Below are 16,930 nucleotides of genomic sequence, written 5' to 3'. Positions count from 1 at the left end.
AGGATGTGTAATAGCTAAATAACACTACTTCTAAAGTAAACGCTAGGGAAAATGCAAGGAAGATAAACCTCAAAAAATCAGGTACATATCAGAATCCTAAAAACAAACGAAAAATTCTAGGCAGTCGGGGATCACTGAATATTCAGTCAAATGGAGAAAAATAGTCTGATCCTTGACTACTGATGAAACAGGAAGGAACATAGAATCTTCTAGAGAGGGAAGAAAAACACAACTCACAAAAAGATCTGTTAGCAGAACAACCTGGACTTGTCAAGGTTGACACCAGAAGCTAGAAGACCACAAAGCAGTGGTTTTCAATCTTAAAGAAGCTGAAGTCTGCCCTAGGTTCTCTGTGAAATCTGAGTATCCATCGCATAGGAATGTAAAAGAGAGACATTTTCAGATGTACCTTGCCTTGTACGATTTACCTGTAGTACCCCCTTCCCTGGGATCTCTGTAAAAATGAGAGGTAGGGAGACTGGAAACAGAGAATACGAGCTAAAAATGCATTACAGGAGAGGAGCGAGGGAGAGGCCAAGGTGACGGGAGCCTGGTGTGTTCACAGCTTTGAGGGAGCCAGACTATATGTCAGGAACATCTGGGGAAGACAAATTCGAGAAGGTGGGAAGTGGAGAGCACCTTGGATGCGGGTAGACAGCCCCAAATGAAATATCTGTAACTGGGGGATGAATTTGGGGCCGAAATGACAAGATCTGCTGAAAACTGTGCTGATAAAAATAACATTCCTCACTCCAGGTGGGAGGAGTGTTTGTAGTCTGTGAGGACGATTTAAAACTGGGAAGGAATAGATAAGGAAGGAAAAGGAATAAATAAGGAACTCTTGGATGCAAATGATACGGTATCTACAGAGAAAACAGAGAATCGGTAAGTGTTTAAGATCAATAAATGAGTTTAACACATTTGCTAGTTACTGTTTGTAATTTTCATTCTGAAGCCTACAGAAAATAAGGCTTGAGAAATTATACCTAAGGAACAGTCTGACGAATTATGTATAATATTTACACAGGAAGAGTTATAAAATGTTATGGAAGGCCAGAAACTGCTCAAGTAAATATAGAGAGACACCGTATTAATGAGAGCTAGAGCTTTATAAAATAAACATGCAAAGTTTCTTTATAATTATAATATATATTAAGTGAGGGTTTGATCAGAATTCCAACAGATTCTAATACGGGGAAGGAGTAGAGAGCTTTGGCAAGCTAAATCATTTTTAAAAAGAAGAAAAAGACGGTAGAACTGCTTTCCCTTGTAAGTATTACAGGGGCTGCAAAGGATAACAGCGAATATATATGGCATTTTTGCAGAAGTGTATAACTAAACCCGTGAAACAGAATGGATGGCACAATATAGACCAAAGCAAATACTGAAACCCTGTGTGTGGGGAGCCATCCAGCAGATGCAAGGAGTCACGTAGATGGGAGTGCCTGAAGGTTGAGGAAATGAAAATGATTGGTTTAGGAGGATGTGGGCGCGCTCGTGGCCGGCGCGTGAACAGCACTAGGAGCCAAGAGATAAACGCATGATCACTGCTAGAGAACAATAGAATCCTGCACGGTTACATAAGAGTACACGAGGACGCTGCATGCACAGCACTCTGATTGGGCGGAAAGGGGGGCGTACACACGTGAATATATACTGCTGTAAATGCTTGGTTCGGGGGGCCCCGGTGAAGAAATAATAAAAGAAGCTTGCCTCTCACCGCTTGCCTCTGCGGGTCGTTCTTGCGGGCCGAGAGCGACACCTGTGTCTGACCGAGGTGGCAGGGCAGGGCAGAGGGCAAGGTCAACTATTAACTTTAAGTATTGCAGACTCAATTATCCATATTTGGGAACAAAATCCATACTTTATACATAAAAATGAGTTATTGGTGGATCACAGGCTAAAAGGTGAAAAGCAAAGATTTTAGATATTTTGGCGAAAGCAGTGGAGGAACTGCCAGAAACCCTCAGCCACGGGTCTACCAAGAGCCAAGAGGCAGAAATCACATGAGTCACAATTTCTGTCTCTTCTCGTTAAGAGTGCTGTACTTGACCTGCTCCTTTTCCAGCCTCTGCCCATAGGAGTCTGCCCTGGGCCTCACACTTGGAAGGAAGACTATGGAGGCTGGAGGACACAGAGCAGTAAGGATGCGCCCCTGGAGGTTAAGATCCAAGTTTTTATTCCTTAACCAAGTGAAGGGCGGCTTGATTACCATTGCTGGGAGCTGGGAGCTCCTGCTCGCCTCCTGGCTTACCCCCAGGCCAGCACCCATTTATACTTCTCAAGCTTTCTGGACTGAGGTTCTTTGTGAGGTCCTGGAGGAAAAGCCCCTCGTTTCTCCTGTTGAAAAGCTTTCCAAAATAGGAGCAGCCATGCTGGTGTAAAGGAGATACAAGGATGGTCCGAGTATAGACAGATGGCGGTACTGGGGAGAAATGAGTCCCCCAGGCCCCTGGCTTGGCCTGCTCCCTCGGGATTTCTGCTCATATTAAAAGAAAGTTCCTTGAACGTAAATCTGTCCTTTTCCTGGTTCCCTGACTTGTGGCCATTCTTTCTACCATCTCCCTTTCTCCAAGACCTCTCTCTGTGCCTTCCCCATATTGATAGCCTATTATGGCAAACATTTCGGCCATGATCAGCTTCATAAACAGACTAGCTGAAATCCTGGAATAAGCCTTAATCCGGAGGATGGGCAAAACTCTGCCAGCCATGTGAAAATAAGCACATCACCATCAAAACAGCCCAAGATGGCAGTCATTTAAAAAAGATGCTGAGTTTTGTGCCCATGTTTACAATCTCACCGCTGCACAGAGACGTCTTCCATAGAAGTAGCAATGCGATTTCTTATTCTTTTTAACAATGGCTTATTTGATCGTGTTTTTGGTTTGTGCCCCCGTGAACTAGTGCCATCCTGCATTTTAGGCCCTTAAGTCTTTAGAACAGCTGCAAAAAGTGGTAATTCTCATTAACATTCCGTAAGACATGACGATGATGAGGCACAGAGAAGTGTAGACACCAGATCACGAGTTCCACAGAGGAGGGCAGCTTTCTCTGGGCAAAGGTCACTAGCAGCTTGTGCAGGAGGCTCCCAGATCACTCTTCTTGCATTCATAAAAGGATACCTGGAAAATGCAAAGTTTTTCTCATGTAATTCCCCTGCTCAGTTTATACCAGATTTGCTGATGCTTATTCCAAGCTGCATAATATATATGAAATATAGACATGTGCTTGGCGCTGAGTACTACTGGGTACATGCCAAGCGAGCTCTCTCCTTTTTGAGCAAATCCAGAGTGCTGGTCTGCCTCAGCCCCTCACTCACCGGGCGCTATAGGTGAATTCAGTGCCAGATTTAGGATCCTAGCCCTCTTAGGAAGAGGTAGCCTCCGGGCCTTGGTCACTGACTTCCTCCTGCTCCTCAGGCCAGTAAGAAGTGGAAGGAAATGTGTTCTAGAGAACTCCAAGATTCAGGGATTTGTCTCTGTTCTAAATCAGACTTTCCTTGTTCACTGGTGGCAAAAGAATTGATAGAAACTGGTCCTTCTGGGTCAATATGTACTTGATTCCTGTCCTTGCCCATGGAAAACCGAGGAGAAAGAACACACACGAAAGGGCAGAGGTGATACCGGTGACCAAGGACGACACGATGAGTGGAGTGAAACCGCTGGGGCCACCAGAGGGATGACGTCCAAACTGTAAGACACTTGGGCCCTGGCTCAATGTCTCTGAAGGTTTACTGGGGCATTTCAGGATCTGTGTCAGACCACCGGGGAAGCAATGGCGGCTAGTCCAGCCTACAGAAGGGAAGCCTTTTGGAGATTGATCTTCATGCTGAAAGTTCTTAATAAGCTGCTAAAAATATGAGAAAGAAGACAGAAGACAGTATTTGTGGAGCCTTCAAAATCTGCAAGGCGGGGTCTCCCCTATACTCACCTTTCCCGGTCCACCAGCCCCTTTCTAAATAGCTCTGGAAGCTGGAAAGGTTAGATAGGCTTCTGAGCCATAATGTTTTCCCCCAAAAGTTCTACCCATTTTCTCCAGAGGTTCACAATTTCTCCTCCCTGGTCCCGCCACGAACCTGGCACGTGCGATGCAGAATCAGGCCTTCGTGCGCTGGGAAAGATCGCCAGAATCAACTCCGGCAGTTATTCCCTCGCGGTTAAAAGGAAAAGATCCCCAGGTTTATTTTTATTACCTCAGTTTCTTCTTGGGACTTCCAGCCGGTGTCTCCAGGGCTGTGGGACTTGGGAATGGCTGGGGGGAGAAGCCCCAAAACAGAGAGACACACGCCAGAGGCGGGGCAGGGGGTGAAGGGCACCTCGGCTTCGGGAGACGCGCGCTGGAAAAAGGGGGGTCGCGCAGGGGAGCCCGCGAGCCCTGCCGTGACTCGGATTCGAACCGAGGTTGCTGCGGCCACAACGCAGAGTACTAACCACTATACGATCACGGCGCGCCACCGGGAGCCGCCCGCCGCGGGCCCTCCGGCCTCCCGCCCAGGAGCACCTGCATCGGCGCTCGGAAGCCACCTGCGGGTCCTGAGGGCTTCCTCCGAGCTGCCCCCCGGGGGGCTGCCGTGTCCTCCTCCGCCGCCCAGGGCTGCGCTGCGGACGGGCAAACCCAAGCGGAGAAGAAGTGAGTTTGCCCGCATGGACCTGTCCGACGCCGGGGGTCCCCGCCCGGGCTTCGAGACCGCACGAACCCACCGCCCTCCCGGCCTCTCCCAGCCGCGCCGCGTTTCCAAATGCTCCGGCCTCCGACCCCTGGCCCCCGGCTGGAGAGGCGCGGCCGCGAGGGGAACCTGCCCGGGTCCCATCCGGGGCAGGACGGGTCAGCTTGGCGGGCCGTCCTGCCGAAGGGGGTCGCCGGGACCCGAGGCGCGCACCTGCTGGAGGCCCGGACTCCGGAAGGCGGGGCCAGCCTCAGCCCGCAGTCCGCGCTGCCCGCCCGGGCTCCAGCCGCCTCGGGGCCTCTCTCTCGGGCCTTCCCGGGCGGCCGGAACCGGGAGGGGAGCGCGGGCTGCTGGTGCGGCCTGGAAGCCCCACGGGACGCACCCCCCTACCCCCACCACCCCAGCCAACCCCACCTTTATTTCTGCGAGAATATCGCTTGGCCGCAGAATGAATGATGGGCACAGATGCAATTCCACGCTTTATGAAAGCAACGTCTCTCAGCAGCCGGTGGCCAAACACAGAAGCCTGGTTTTATTGTGTGTGGACGGGGATGCCCGGGTTAGGGCCGCCTGTGGCATTTTGAAGATCCATAAAAAATGCAAGCAAGGGAGCTCAGAAGTACCTGGACAGCTGACCGGATAACGCTTCTCAGCAGAGCCAAAATGCTTCATGCTTTCCAAGTCCTCAAATCTCGGTCTCGTTCTCTACCTTCTCTCACTTCCTTGGGGGATTAGATCTGATTGTACCCACACTCCGGGGTTTCAGCCAAGACCTCTCCCCCCAGCTCCAAAGGTGATGTTCAGCCTCTTGGTTGGACCCTCCCCATTCCCTGGGTGTCTCATAGACATTTCCCATCGAGTATGTCTGCAGCTGAATTCTGAATTCTAGATCTTTTCTGCAAACTTAAACTTTCTACTTCTCTCCACTTGGTGCAAACGCTGGTTGGGTAGTAAAAGACAAAGAGTAGATTACAGCAGGCTTGATCAGATGCGGAAACCAGGTACCACCACACTGTCCTACCTGATTCACTGGGGGAAGAGAGGCAGCTCACTGTGATTTCTAGTTGCTTCTGACAACAGTGCTGGGTTAGTTCTTGAGGGTGGAGTGGGGCGAAATGACCACTGTAACACCGTACTCCTTCCCCCAGGGAGAGAGATGGAAAAACTCTAATGTTATCTCTTTACGTAAACTGATCTACTGAAAGGATATGTTGGAGACTGACTAGTATGTTCCGGGAGCCTCCTGATTTATTCAGCAGTGATACCGGACCAAATCCGACAGGCCGATCCCTGACAATGCTTTCTAGTTCTGGTCGGATAATTTTATTAATTCGTAAACTTTTTGAGCAAACAAAGTAGGAGATACAATGATCTCTCCACAAAAATATCAATGAGTTTAGCAATTCTACCATGAGAAGAAGGCTGGCTTTGGATAGGTCAAATAATATTTATTTGCACAAGCAATTTTACCCTCAGAGTTCTTTTGGTATTTCCCTTCGTATTATTCCAGGGAAGGCTTCAGATCTTAAATTCATATATTCATGGCCAATTGTGGATCTAGGTATCAGTCAGGCATTCCTGTAAATAATCAGAACTCCTATCAGGTGCTTAGACTAGCATACCTGGGACTGAGGTTCCCTGGTAAGTGAAGCCCTGTCAAAGATGTCAGCCTAGTATAACGTTATATTCTTTTGTCCTTAGTCAAGCGTCCTCATTATCCATAACCACAAGCATTCCTGAGATTCTATCCTTATTAATTACCTGAATCATGCAGTTACTTTGGGGTACAAATATTTGATTTGATTTGATATTCAATATTAGATTTGACCTTACAATTGTTCCTTATCCCCAGTGTATTACAACAGCTCCATCTAGTAATAGGTATGAAGATGAGGGGGTAAGGAATCGAACATGGGAAAAAGTATGTATTAACTATGGTCCCCATATTCAGGAATCTGCTACTGTAAACATTACTTGAATAATTAAGTCTAGTTTTATGCTTTCTCATTTTGTATTTGTTAGTGCAAATCTGATAGTGATACTCCTGCTAAAATCTTCCGACAGCTTCTTTTGAACAACCTCACCCAAGTTTTGCACACTTTAGACCAAAGTATGTAAGACCAGATAGTTAAGAGAAGGCAGTTATGTGTGGGCTGTGTTGGGGTAGATAATACCCTGATTTACAGATTTATCTCTTACAAATTGAGATTCGGATTAAAGAAACAACGCTGCACTTTCTTGTCTTACTCAGTTGGAGGGTATGACAAGTACCATAGGCCGGATGGCTTAAATAACAAATGTTAAAGCAGATAGTGAGGCTCAAAGTGGATGCCTGGAGGCCAGCAAGGAGGAAGCCACCGCCGGCTGTGGGGAAGGTCAGGAGCCCTCCCGGCAGCGTCCGCGAGAAGCCGGATCCCACCAGACAGGCCCAAGAGGGCGGCGCCACGACCAGAAACCCCTGAGCGGGTGAAGAAACCCTGCTTCCGGCTCCCAGTAATGATTATTCTGCCTCCTCGTTAACAACTGTCCAAAAAAGACAGAAACCCAGTCTCTGAGGGACACAGCTCTCTCTTTCCCTCTTGAGCCGCCTGCTCCCATATCTCGAGAGTGTAACTTTTCGCTTTGATAAACTTCTGGCTTCTGTCACGTGTCCCCTGTGTACATGTCTGTCCTTGAACTCCTCCTCAGCACAAGAAAGAGAACCTTTCGTGGACTCCTTTGGGTTTGCCTGAGTCGGGGCCCTAGGGCCCAGGGTCTCCCCAGTTCACCCAGCCACTCAGTTATTTCTCACAGTTCCGGAGTCTGGGAAGTACAAGACCAAGGTGCGGGCAGATTCAGTGTCTGCTCAGGACCTGTCTCCTGGCTTGTAGGCGTCCCCATCTCCCCGTGTGCTCACGTGATTTGTTTGTGGGCGGGGGCGGGGGAAGGTGTTCTGGTCTCTTATAAGAGTGCTAATCTCAAATCTCATCATGGGGATTCTGCCCTTAAAACCTCTCTTTAATGGCTCACTCTCCTCTCGTCTGGGCCTCAACTATTCGTTTCGGAGCTTTCACCTAATGCTGCAAAGCTGGATTTTTTTCCCGGTTGTGAAGTGATTTGCAGCATCTGGAGAACGAGAGCAGGCCAGTGGAAGGAAACTCCTCTCGGAGTCCTTACAATTGTTTTATGTCACCTTCCATTTGCAAGGATAAGATTTTCAGAAAGTCTGTAGATTTTATCATTTCTCTAAAAAGAAAACACATCCCTTTTGAATTCCCCAGTGAAAGTAGTAAAAAGTAAGTTTTTCAAATACCATAGTTGACATAACTTTGATACTTATATTCATGTTAATGTATGTCAGAGGCATAAAAATGTCCAGAGTCCACCCCCCCCCTCGCCCCCCTGCCAGGAAAGACTTGCAGCCCAGCTGCAGAGTGACTGTGGTCTGGAGCTGGGCAGCCGCTGAGCTCCCTCCGGCTTTGTCCCACTCCAGGTCACATCCTTGTCCATGGCAGCCCACAGTCCAGACAGAGCAAAATGAGGCTATAAAGACTGGCCCAGGGGAGTTTTTGCCTGGCTTGGGGCATCACTGATAGGCAACCCAGGCGTCAGAGCTCCCACATTTGTCTGCCTTGTAGCACAGTCTGCCTTCCTCTTCTGTCCCATCCTTGTTCCTCTTCCTCCGTTCACAGCTGTTGGCCCCTAATCACATTTTGTGCCCCAAACTTCAACTGGGCATCTGCTCCCAGAGGACATGACCTGTGTGGCTATGCTACCATCTTTTTCCCGGGTCTCCTGCATTTTTGACTCTTGTTTTATTCAATAGGGCTTCTGCACACAAAGACTAGGAGTAGTGTAGGGGCCCAGGACAGGCTGTCCTAAAGTGTATCACAATGGCACAGTGATTATCCTGAATGGGAGCTACTTGAAAAACAGCAGGCGCAGGGACATCACACCGAAAGCAGGAAATAAATCTCTTCTATTCAAGTCACCCTCCCAGGGCTGAGATGTAAAAGATATCCTTATCACCAGAAACAGGAAATTGAGAGCCAAGAAAGCTGTAAAAACAAACTTTGTTACTTCTTTACTAATCTACTACTTCAACCCAACTTTTAATTAGAATTCCTAACTAATCCAGGCTCCCAAACATCTGTTTTCTTTATCCTGTCAAATCCTCACAATTTTTTTTCTCTTTGTTTAAAATATATAAAAACTGCCTGCTTTGATCATTCTTTCAGGTGTCAAATTCATTACTGGACCTCTCCATACACATTATAAAACTTTTTTTCTCCTGTTAACCCGTTTCATCAAATTAATTCTTAGTCCTGCTAGAAGGAACTCGGACAGAGGAAATTTTCTCCCCTCCATTCAGTAGCAAATAAATCTGTGTGTATTGAAGTATAAAGTGTGAGCTCCTAACTCTTTGTTTGTGAACCATATGATAAAGTTAGTTTTACTTTTAGTATCTTTTTGCTTGTTTTTTAAATGGGTTGGAGTCCATAGATTTTCACATCTAGTTGATTTGTATTATCAAATTTATTAACTCAGAGCTCAGGAGTGCTATTGTTTCTGATCACTCATACACATTAATTTACACACCCTACAAAGTCCTATATTGTGCTGCCACCTCCTGCTTTTCCATCATAGCCTTCAGGGCCTGCAGGCTGTTTCCACAAGCTTTCTGTCTTAAGGCCTTTGCATTTTCAGTTCCATCTACTTGGAATTCTCCCCGAATACCTACCTGGCTCGTCTCTTTTGATTTATGTAGGTCTCTGATCAGTTACCCTTTATCTAAAGTAGGAGTTCCCATTATGCTCTATAGCTTCTCTCTTTTCTTCATAGGATACTTACCTATCACCTTACCTATTTATGTTTTTTTGTCTCCGCTGCCTGGAAGTAGCTCCGAGGCAGATATATTCTAGATTGCACCCACTGTTGTGTCCTGAGCTGAGTGAATTAAGCAAATACATGTGTTCCAAAGAAATAGGACAAAGGATTTACTAACGTGGGCTTCAGTACGTTGTGTATCTTTAATCAATATCAGACTAACTCCCTTCAGAGTGAAATCCTAAAGAAAATGGAAATGGCCACGAACAATCCCAACATCTGGTGAAAATTAAGTCAAGCTTAAGTCAAGCTGTCCTTTCTGAGAACTCTACTATACTCAAATTGCTTGTTGTCCTGGGAAAATAGTCAATGCATTCTAGCTTTACTTTACTTTTGGCCGCTTAAAATCAGTAATTGGTAAGACCCTCACTAAAATGGTCTCAGGGACTTGCCCGTTTGGTTCCTTTTATAATTATATAGCCAACTTTTCACCCTGAACGATCTCCAAGTTGGCCTTCCTATAGGTGTGACTACGTGTAGGATTATCAATCGAGTTCCTCCTCCTAAAACATTTGATGGGATTACTCCCCCCCGCCCCACAAAACGAGAGTGCAGGTCAAGTGTACCAGCTTTTTCTTTGATAATGGTAGGTGGCTCTGAAAAGAGCCTTTGGTTTTCAATGTCCCTAACCTTGCTCCTCCTTATTTGGTTTTGTGGTGGCTCTCGGTCTTCTTGGGCAGCAGCACGGCCTGGATGTTGGGCAGCACGCCGCCCTGCGCGATGGTGACGCGGCCCAGCAGCTTGTTGAGCTCCTCGTCGTTGCGGATGGCCAGCTGCAGGTGGCGCGGGATGATGCGCGTCTTCTTGTTGTCGCGCGCCGCGTTGCCCGCCAGCTCCAGGATCTCGGCCGTCAGGTACTCGAGCACGGCCGCCAGGTACACGGGCGCGCCGGCCCCGACCCGCTCCGAGTAGTTGCCCTTGCGGAGCAGGCGGTGCACGCGGCCCACCGGGAACTGCAGACCCGCCCGCGACGAGCGCGTCTTGGCCTTGGCGCGCGCCTTGCCGCCCTGCTTCCCGCGTCCGGACATTGCGAACTCAACCACACTGGGAGGAACTGCCGAAGTTCAAGCGCCACCCGAGCACTCTTTATAACCCCCGTTGAGCGCGAAAAAGGAGGTTTCTCATTGGTTAAGATTGCAGCTTCTTCTTAACCAATGGAAGTGCAGTTCTGGGATCCTTGCATTCTCATTGGGCAGAACTAACTTCTGACGTTGCCTTGAATGGCGACCAATCAGACACGGGACTGTAATTTACACCTTATTTGCATAAGGTTTCTGTATAAAAGGGACTAGTCGCACTGGGCTCACATTCTTTTTTCCGTTTTTCTTTTTACCTTGAGCGTTTTGGGCATATTTTCCGAGTCATGCCTGAACCCGTCAAGTCGGCTCCGGCCCCGAAGAAGGGCTCCAAGAAGGCGGTGACCAAGGCTCAGAAGAAGGACGGCAAGAAGCGCAAGCGCAGCCGCAAGGAGAGCTACTCGGTGTACGTGTACAAGGTGCTGAAGCAGGTGCACCCCGACACCGGCATCTCGTCCAAGGCCATGGGCATCATGAACTCGTTCGTCAACGACATCTTCGAGCGCATCGCGGGCGAGGCGTCCCGCCTGGCGCACTACAACAAGCGCTCGACCATCACGTCCAGGGAGATCCAGACGGCCGTGCGCCTGCTGCTGCCCGGGGAGCTGGCCAAGCACGCCGTGTCCGAGGGCACCAAGGCCGTCACCAAGTACACCAGCGCCAAGTAACCTCGCTAAGTAAGCATATTTAAACTTAACCCAAAGGCTCTTTTGAGAGCCACTAAGTTTTCGGTAAGAGAGCTGGAAATACGCGGCCGGGATCGAGGCTTCATTTCCAGGCAGTTACCCCGGGACGGTTATGCGGATTCCATTGCTCTGAGTAACGCGCGCTTTGCTCTTTCACTGCCTTTGGCCGGAAGGAACCAGATGTACCGCGCGGCGTCTGTCGCCCTTAAAGGACGTTAACGCAAGTGTGTGCTGTGTGTGAGCGCAAAGAATTCCTGTCTCTGGCGTGAAAGTGTATCCTTTGGTTCTGTGCGAGAGTGGCTTCCTGTTTAAATCCTAACAGCCTGGGTCTTGTGGCCTTTCTCCGTTGTAGTTACAATTTGCGTTTATGTATTAGTAAATTCAGTCCCCACTGATTAACCAAAATCCGCCTTGTTGCTCAGCAGCCATCTCCTGTCCCAGGCAATTGCTAATGGCGGAAGGGGCATTAAGTTGACAGCGTTGCCTCGAGCTTTAAAAAGTTGGCCTCTCCAGCCCACAAGGGATCGGGACCTTGGCGGACCATCGGCGGGGCGGGCGGGCGGGCGGGCGGGCGGGGGGGGAGGTCTGCAAGTAAACCGCTTTTCTCCCGAATAAGGAAATGGAATACTGGAGCTCACAAAAAAGATAGGCGGCTAGTTTACTAGTTTGTTACACATGTGGCTAGAGAGCTAATAAGTGGTAGGTGGTATAATGGGGAAAAACAAGGGCACATAAATAAGTGGAATCCTGTGCCTCTGATAATTTGAGCAAATTAAAGTCTGCAACAGTTTGCCTATTTGTACAAGAACATTGATCTGAACTTTGTGATTTCAGCCGCTAAATTCTGCTCTCCAGAGCCAGTACGAAATCTGTGTGAACAGAGTGAGAGAATAAGTGACTTTCTCAGTCCCAGTCAGACCTACTGTAGGAAAGACTGGAATAATTGGGTCAGATTGGGATAGAGGCACATCTTGTACCTGTCGGAAGCTCTCAGTTCTGCACCAGGACTGCAACCCCTTCTCTGTGATGGCTTCTCTAGTTACCTAGAGAGTGGTTAAAAATATTACAGGTATGGGTTATAGAATATAATATTTGTGACTTGGTCGACTTGGCTGTCAGCACATATATTTTGCCAATTTAAAATAAAATCTATCTCAGAAGATTAGGAAAGCATTTAGCACAAATTTGAATTAACTTATAGGTATGGTTTCTTCTCTTTCACTCCACCTTTGTTTATTACAGTGCCTTGCAAATTTTAGGCTTTTGGTTAATCAATCATTGCTTATTACGAAAATAGGAAGACCAGTCTGTTAATCAGTAATTTCAGAAAAGCCTTACTCTTCAACCCAAATAATGAGATAAGCAGCCTCAATTTTTTGGTCTACTTATGCCTGCAGTTCTTTGGCGAATTAAGGGAGACGGAAATAACTCCTATATGAACAGGCATCATTTGCAAACTACTGAAACTCTAAACCCAACATTATTAAACATGACTCCAAAATAGCCAAAAAACTTCTAAGAAACTGAACAACTTTATTATAATCAGAGAAGTGCAACTTAAATACATGAGATTTAGTTTAGCAAATGTGGACTGGCAAAAAATTAGTCTGCACTAGTGAAATGTTGAAGATGGGGAGTAACAGGAACTCAGTACTTGTGGAGTATGGGGGTATAAAACAAAAATAACCCCGGAACACAAGTTGCTCATTTCATGTTCAATATGCAGACCCCCTTACTAAGCAGCGCCTCTCCTAGATCTGCACACACAGAAGGATACAGCTGTGTACAACGCCCATAGCAGTGTGATTTGTAATGGGAAATACAGCAATTTAAAATTTTCAGCATAGTACCTAGGTCCTACAGTGTAGAGGAGCAGTACGTTTTCAAGACCCTTGCTAGAGCTCCTTCCCCGCAGCTCCGCTTAACCAAACACATTTTTTAAGGCGTCTGCTGTGTGGATCTTATCACTTTGCTTATACCCTTCACCCTGACATTAAGGTCTAAATTCAAAAGAACAGAAAATTAGTGTGGGGTGCGGTGCTTTAGATCTAAGACCTCCACAGTCTTGAGACTTTGGGTTAGATTAATGACCCAGGATCTACCAGATACATGCGATTCTTACGTCGTACCGAAAAGGTTGGTTAGCAGTAATTCAGGTGCCAAACGTCAAGAGTACCTGGGCCTCTAGTCATTTTGCTGGCACTAAAACTTACACAGCGGCTCTACCGAAATGACCCGTTTGGAGAAAAGCACTAAAGCTCTTTCAGGGAAAACTTGGGGGCCCTAAAAAGGGCCTTTTTGATATAAAGAATCTAAGATTACTTTGGTTTTTAACCGCCGAAGCCGTAGAGGGTGCGGCCCTGGCGCTTGAGCGCGTAGACCACGTCCATGGCCGTGACCGTCTTGCGCTTGGCGTGCTCCGTGTAGGTGACGGCGTCGCGGATCACGTTCTCCAGGAACACCTTGAGCACCCCGCGGGTCTCCTCGTAGATGAGGCCGGAGATGCGCTTGACGCCGCCGCGCCGGGCCAGCCGCCGGATGGCGGGCTTGGTGATGCCCTGGATGTTGTCGCGCAGCACCTTGCGGTGGCGCTTGGCGCCCCCCTTGCCCAGGCCCTTCCCGCCCTTGCCACGACCAGACATTTCAGCAAACGTGAAAGCACAAAACTGCCCCCAGGCCGCGCAGCTCCTTTTTATCCGTAACCTCTGCGGACCGGAGTGAAAACCGGAAGACTGTGGCGGGAAGTCCCTCTGGGTTGGAGGAGGGGATCTGGAAAGGAACAGCCTGCTGCCAGGGCACTCGCTTTTGTTCACCGAGTGTAGCCTCTAGACCTAAGGCTCTTTGTTTCTTTTCTCTTGTCCCATCCTCGTGAAACGACACAACTTTAACACTGTAGAGGATACGTTTGAAAAAGAGAGAATAAAATATGCTGTTTTAATCTGCACATACATGCATGCATTTTCTTTTACTAACAGTATTTGCATAAGATTATACCATTTTGTAAAGGTTTTTCTCCTTGTTATGGCGGGGGTGGGGGGGGGCGGATATGTTCCAAACACTAACTTCCTAGAAGTGGAACACGATGTGCTAATAGAGAATTTAAAGATCTTCCAGGGATATGGTTAAATTCTCTTCCACTGCCAAAGGGCTAACAACTTTCATTTTCAACAACAGTTATATTTTACTCATAATGAGTAGAACCATTTAAAAATATTTTTAAACTATAATAATCCAGACTTGGTTTCTTGTACAGAGCATTAATTTTTAAAAAGTTAACCGGCTGGCTAATCAGTATAACATATATTTTCTCCACTGGTTTGAGGAAATTAATTGTTTATATATGGAAAAGTTTACTTAAAAAATTATTTCTTGAATTTTCACTGTTCTGTTGATCAGTCTCTGTGTACTGCTGAAGTATTATAATTATTTGAAACATTGAAAAATATCTTAGTATTTGGCTGTACATTTATTATGGTAAATTTATTAGCTTTGGAATATTGTGCCCTCCTAACCTGAAAAATACTGAATCTCTCCATCATATTAGGTCTTTCAGTGTATCTCAGTAGTGTTGGTTTTTTTTTCTAGATAAATATGATTTTTAAAAACTTTCTAAAACTTTCATTAACTACAAGAGCAATTAATTTGTCATAAACAAACAAGTAGAAAATTCAAATTCAGGGAAAAGAAAGTATACTTTGGTCTTTCTAAGAAAAAATTTTTTAATTTTTTTTTAAGATTTTATTTATTTGTCAGAGAGAGAGGGAGCACAAGCAAGGGGAGTAGCAGACAGAGAAAGAAGCAGACTCCCCACTGAGCAGGGAGCCACATATGGGGCTCAATCCCAGGACCCCAGGATTATGACTTCAGCTGAAGGCAGATGCTGAACTGACTGAGCCATCCAGACACCCCTAAGAAATTCTTTATTAAAAGAATATATTTAATATTATATACTTAGTTAAATATATATAATAAACAAATATAAATACAATTATATACTTAGTTAAATATATATAGTATAAATGCATATACAATATTGCTTAAATTCTGAGAAATTTTAATGACTATTTTCAGCATTAGCATGGAATCCCCTTGTTATCCAATTATTTTCTTGCTATCCTTTATTTCAATGACTTACTTTTAGAGATGTTGCATTATAGTGTTTCCAAAGTATTCCATTTAAATTTCATAAAGTAAATAAAAAGAATTTCTAAATGTCATTAAAATATTGAGATTTTTTTTTCTGCATTTATGTTGCAATGAAAGAAAACTTGCCAAACTCGCTTGAAGAAACAATACTGATTCAGAAAGTGGGAGGCAAAATCAGTATATCTTAATAGAAGGGAGGGATAGCATAGTTTATTTTAAGGGCAAATACAAATGGAAGATAAGAGACTGACTTTTCTCTGAAGGTCCCTCTATTCCCATTTTCTCTTTCAGAATTTCCTTCTCCTTTCCAATTGTATGTAAATCCTTCTGATGGGTAAATAAGCCTTTGGCCAGCCTCTTAATTTAGGAACTTTCCTCAAGGATCTTTGACTCCTTTATTTTGAAATGTAATCATCAAGGAAAACAGTACTCTATTTGTCAGTTTCTTGAAAAGGAAATTTAACTTCAGCTGGTATCTGAGACTACATTGCAAATCCTACCTGATGTAAAGGGTTGTATCCGATTAGTTCTAAAAAAAGTGAGATTTCTTTGTCTTTGCCATCTCTTTAGAAGATTGCCAGTGATGAGCCTAATATTCTGGCTTTATGCTTATTGAACAATAAAATTGTTTTCTTGGGGCACCTGGGTGGCTCAGTCTTTAGGCATCTGCCTTCAGCTCACGTAATGATCCCAGGGTCCTTGGATGGAGACCCGCATCAGGCTCCCTGCTCCGAGGGAAGCCTGCTTTCTCCCTCCCCCACTCTCCCTGCTTGAGCTCTCTCACTATGTCTCTATCAAATAAATAAGTAAAATCTTAAAAAAAAAAAAATTTCCCCTTATATTTCCCCAACATTAGTTCATTGACATACCTTTTACAGACCTTACTCTCTCTACTTTAAAAATAAGTAAAATTCCCACCAACCGGTAGCCTCCCTCTTCATCTGATTTAATGGATACTTGCATAACACTAGTCATGATAGAAGGTAGCAATGGATGAATATCTGAAAAGTTGGTCAGGCTCTTTATAGTTTCTGAAATTGATAGCCAAAGGCATTTATTTATTTATAAACCTACAGTATATTATTTTGTAAAAATACAAAGCTTTTTCTTTTTCTGTTTTAAAAGATTTCATTTTATTTATTTGACACAGAAAGACACAGCAAGAGAGGGAACACAAGCAGGGGCAGTGGGAGCGGAAGAAGCAGGCTCTCCACTGAGCAAGGAGACCGACATGGGGCTCGATCCCAGAACCCAGATCATGACCTGAGCCGAAGGCAGAGGCTTTAACCCACTGCACCACCCAGGTGCCCCCTTAACCATAATTTCAATGGAGAATTTGGTTTTCTCATCCTTTACCAGATGGAATATTGGCAGGAAAGTGATGGACTCCAGGAGGAAAGTGAATGTCATCTGCTAGGCCCCAGGACCTGACCTTTGCTGTCCACCTGCTTGTACTCATTGATGTTTGTCCCACATTTCTTCTTTCCTGC

General features: G+C 46.0%; 3 protein-coding genes and 1 non-coding gene across 4 annotated transcripts; 1 reads left to right on the top strand and 3 right to left on the bottom strand.

The window, feature by feature from the left end:
- Nucleotides 1-4,375: 4,375 nt before the first annotated feature.
- On the bottom strand, nucleotides 4,376-4,447 carry TRNAH-GUG (transfer RNA histidin (anticodon GUG)). Its single transcript has one exon. It is a non-coding gene; the product is annotated as a tRNA-His (tRNA).
- Nucleotides 4,448-10,155: 5,708 nt separating this feature from the next.
- LOC131833023 (histone H2A type 1-H-like) lies at nucleotides 10,156-10,593 on the bottom strand. The gene has a single exon (XM_059176269.1). It carries the CDS (start codon nucleotides 10,558-10,560, stop codon nucleotides 10,174-10,176), a length of 387 nt encoding a protein of 128 aa, XP_059032252.1. The 5' UTR covers nucleotides 10,561-10,593; the 3' UTR covers nucleotides 10,156-10,173.
- Nucleotides 10,594-10,842: 249 nt separating this feature from the next.
- Nucleotides 10,843-14,238, top strand: LOC131833030 (histone H2B type 1-K-like). Its single transcript, XM_059176278.1, has 2 exons — nucleotides 10,843-11,285; nucleotides 13,722-14,238. Exon 1 carries the CDS (start codon nucleotides 10,896-10,898, stop codon nucleotides 11,274-11,276), a length of 381 nt encoding a protein of 126 aa, XP_059032261.1. The 5' UTR covers nucleotides 10,843-10,895; the 3' UTR covers nucleotides 11,277-11,285; nucleotides 13,722-14,238.
- On the bottom strand, nucleotides 12,839-13,936 carry LOC131833042 (histone H4). The gene has a single exon (XM_059176292.1). It carries the CDS (start codon nucleotides 13,934-13,936, stop codon nucleotides 13,625-13,627), a length of 312 nt encoding a protein of 103 aa, XP_059032275.1. The 3' UTR covers nucleotides 12,839-13,624.
- Nucleotides 14,239-16,930: the final 2,692 nt, after the last annotated feature.

This window comes from Mustela lutreola, chromosome 6, assembly GCF_030435805.1.
Source record: "Mustela lutreola isolate mMusLut2 chromosome 6, mMusLut2.pri, whole genome shotgun sequence".
Classification (NCBI taxonomy): domain Eukaryota; kingdom Metazoa; phylum Chordata; class Mammalia; order Carnivora; family Mustelidae; genus Mustela; species Mustela lutreola.
The sequence above is the reverse complement of the archived record's forward strand: the minus strand, read 5'-3'. Positions and strand labels throughout refer to the sequence as shown.

What these genes read in the sequence shown, in the direction of transcription:
- LOC131833023 (XM_059176269.1), bottom strand. Translation starts at nt 10,560, where the DNA reads ATGTCCGGACGCGGGAAGCAGGGCGGCAAGGCGCGCGCCAAGGCCAAG.
- LOC131833030 (XM_059176278.1), top strand. Translation starts at nt 10,896, where the DNA reads ATGCCTGAACCCGTCAAGTCGGCTCCGGCCCCGAAGAAGGGCTCCAAG.
- LOC131833042 (XM_059176292.1), bottom strand. Translation starts at nt 13,936, where the DNA reads ATGTCTGGTCGTGGCAAGGGCGGGAAGGGCCTGGGCAAGGGGGGCGCC.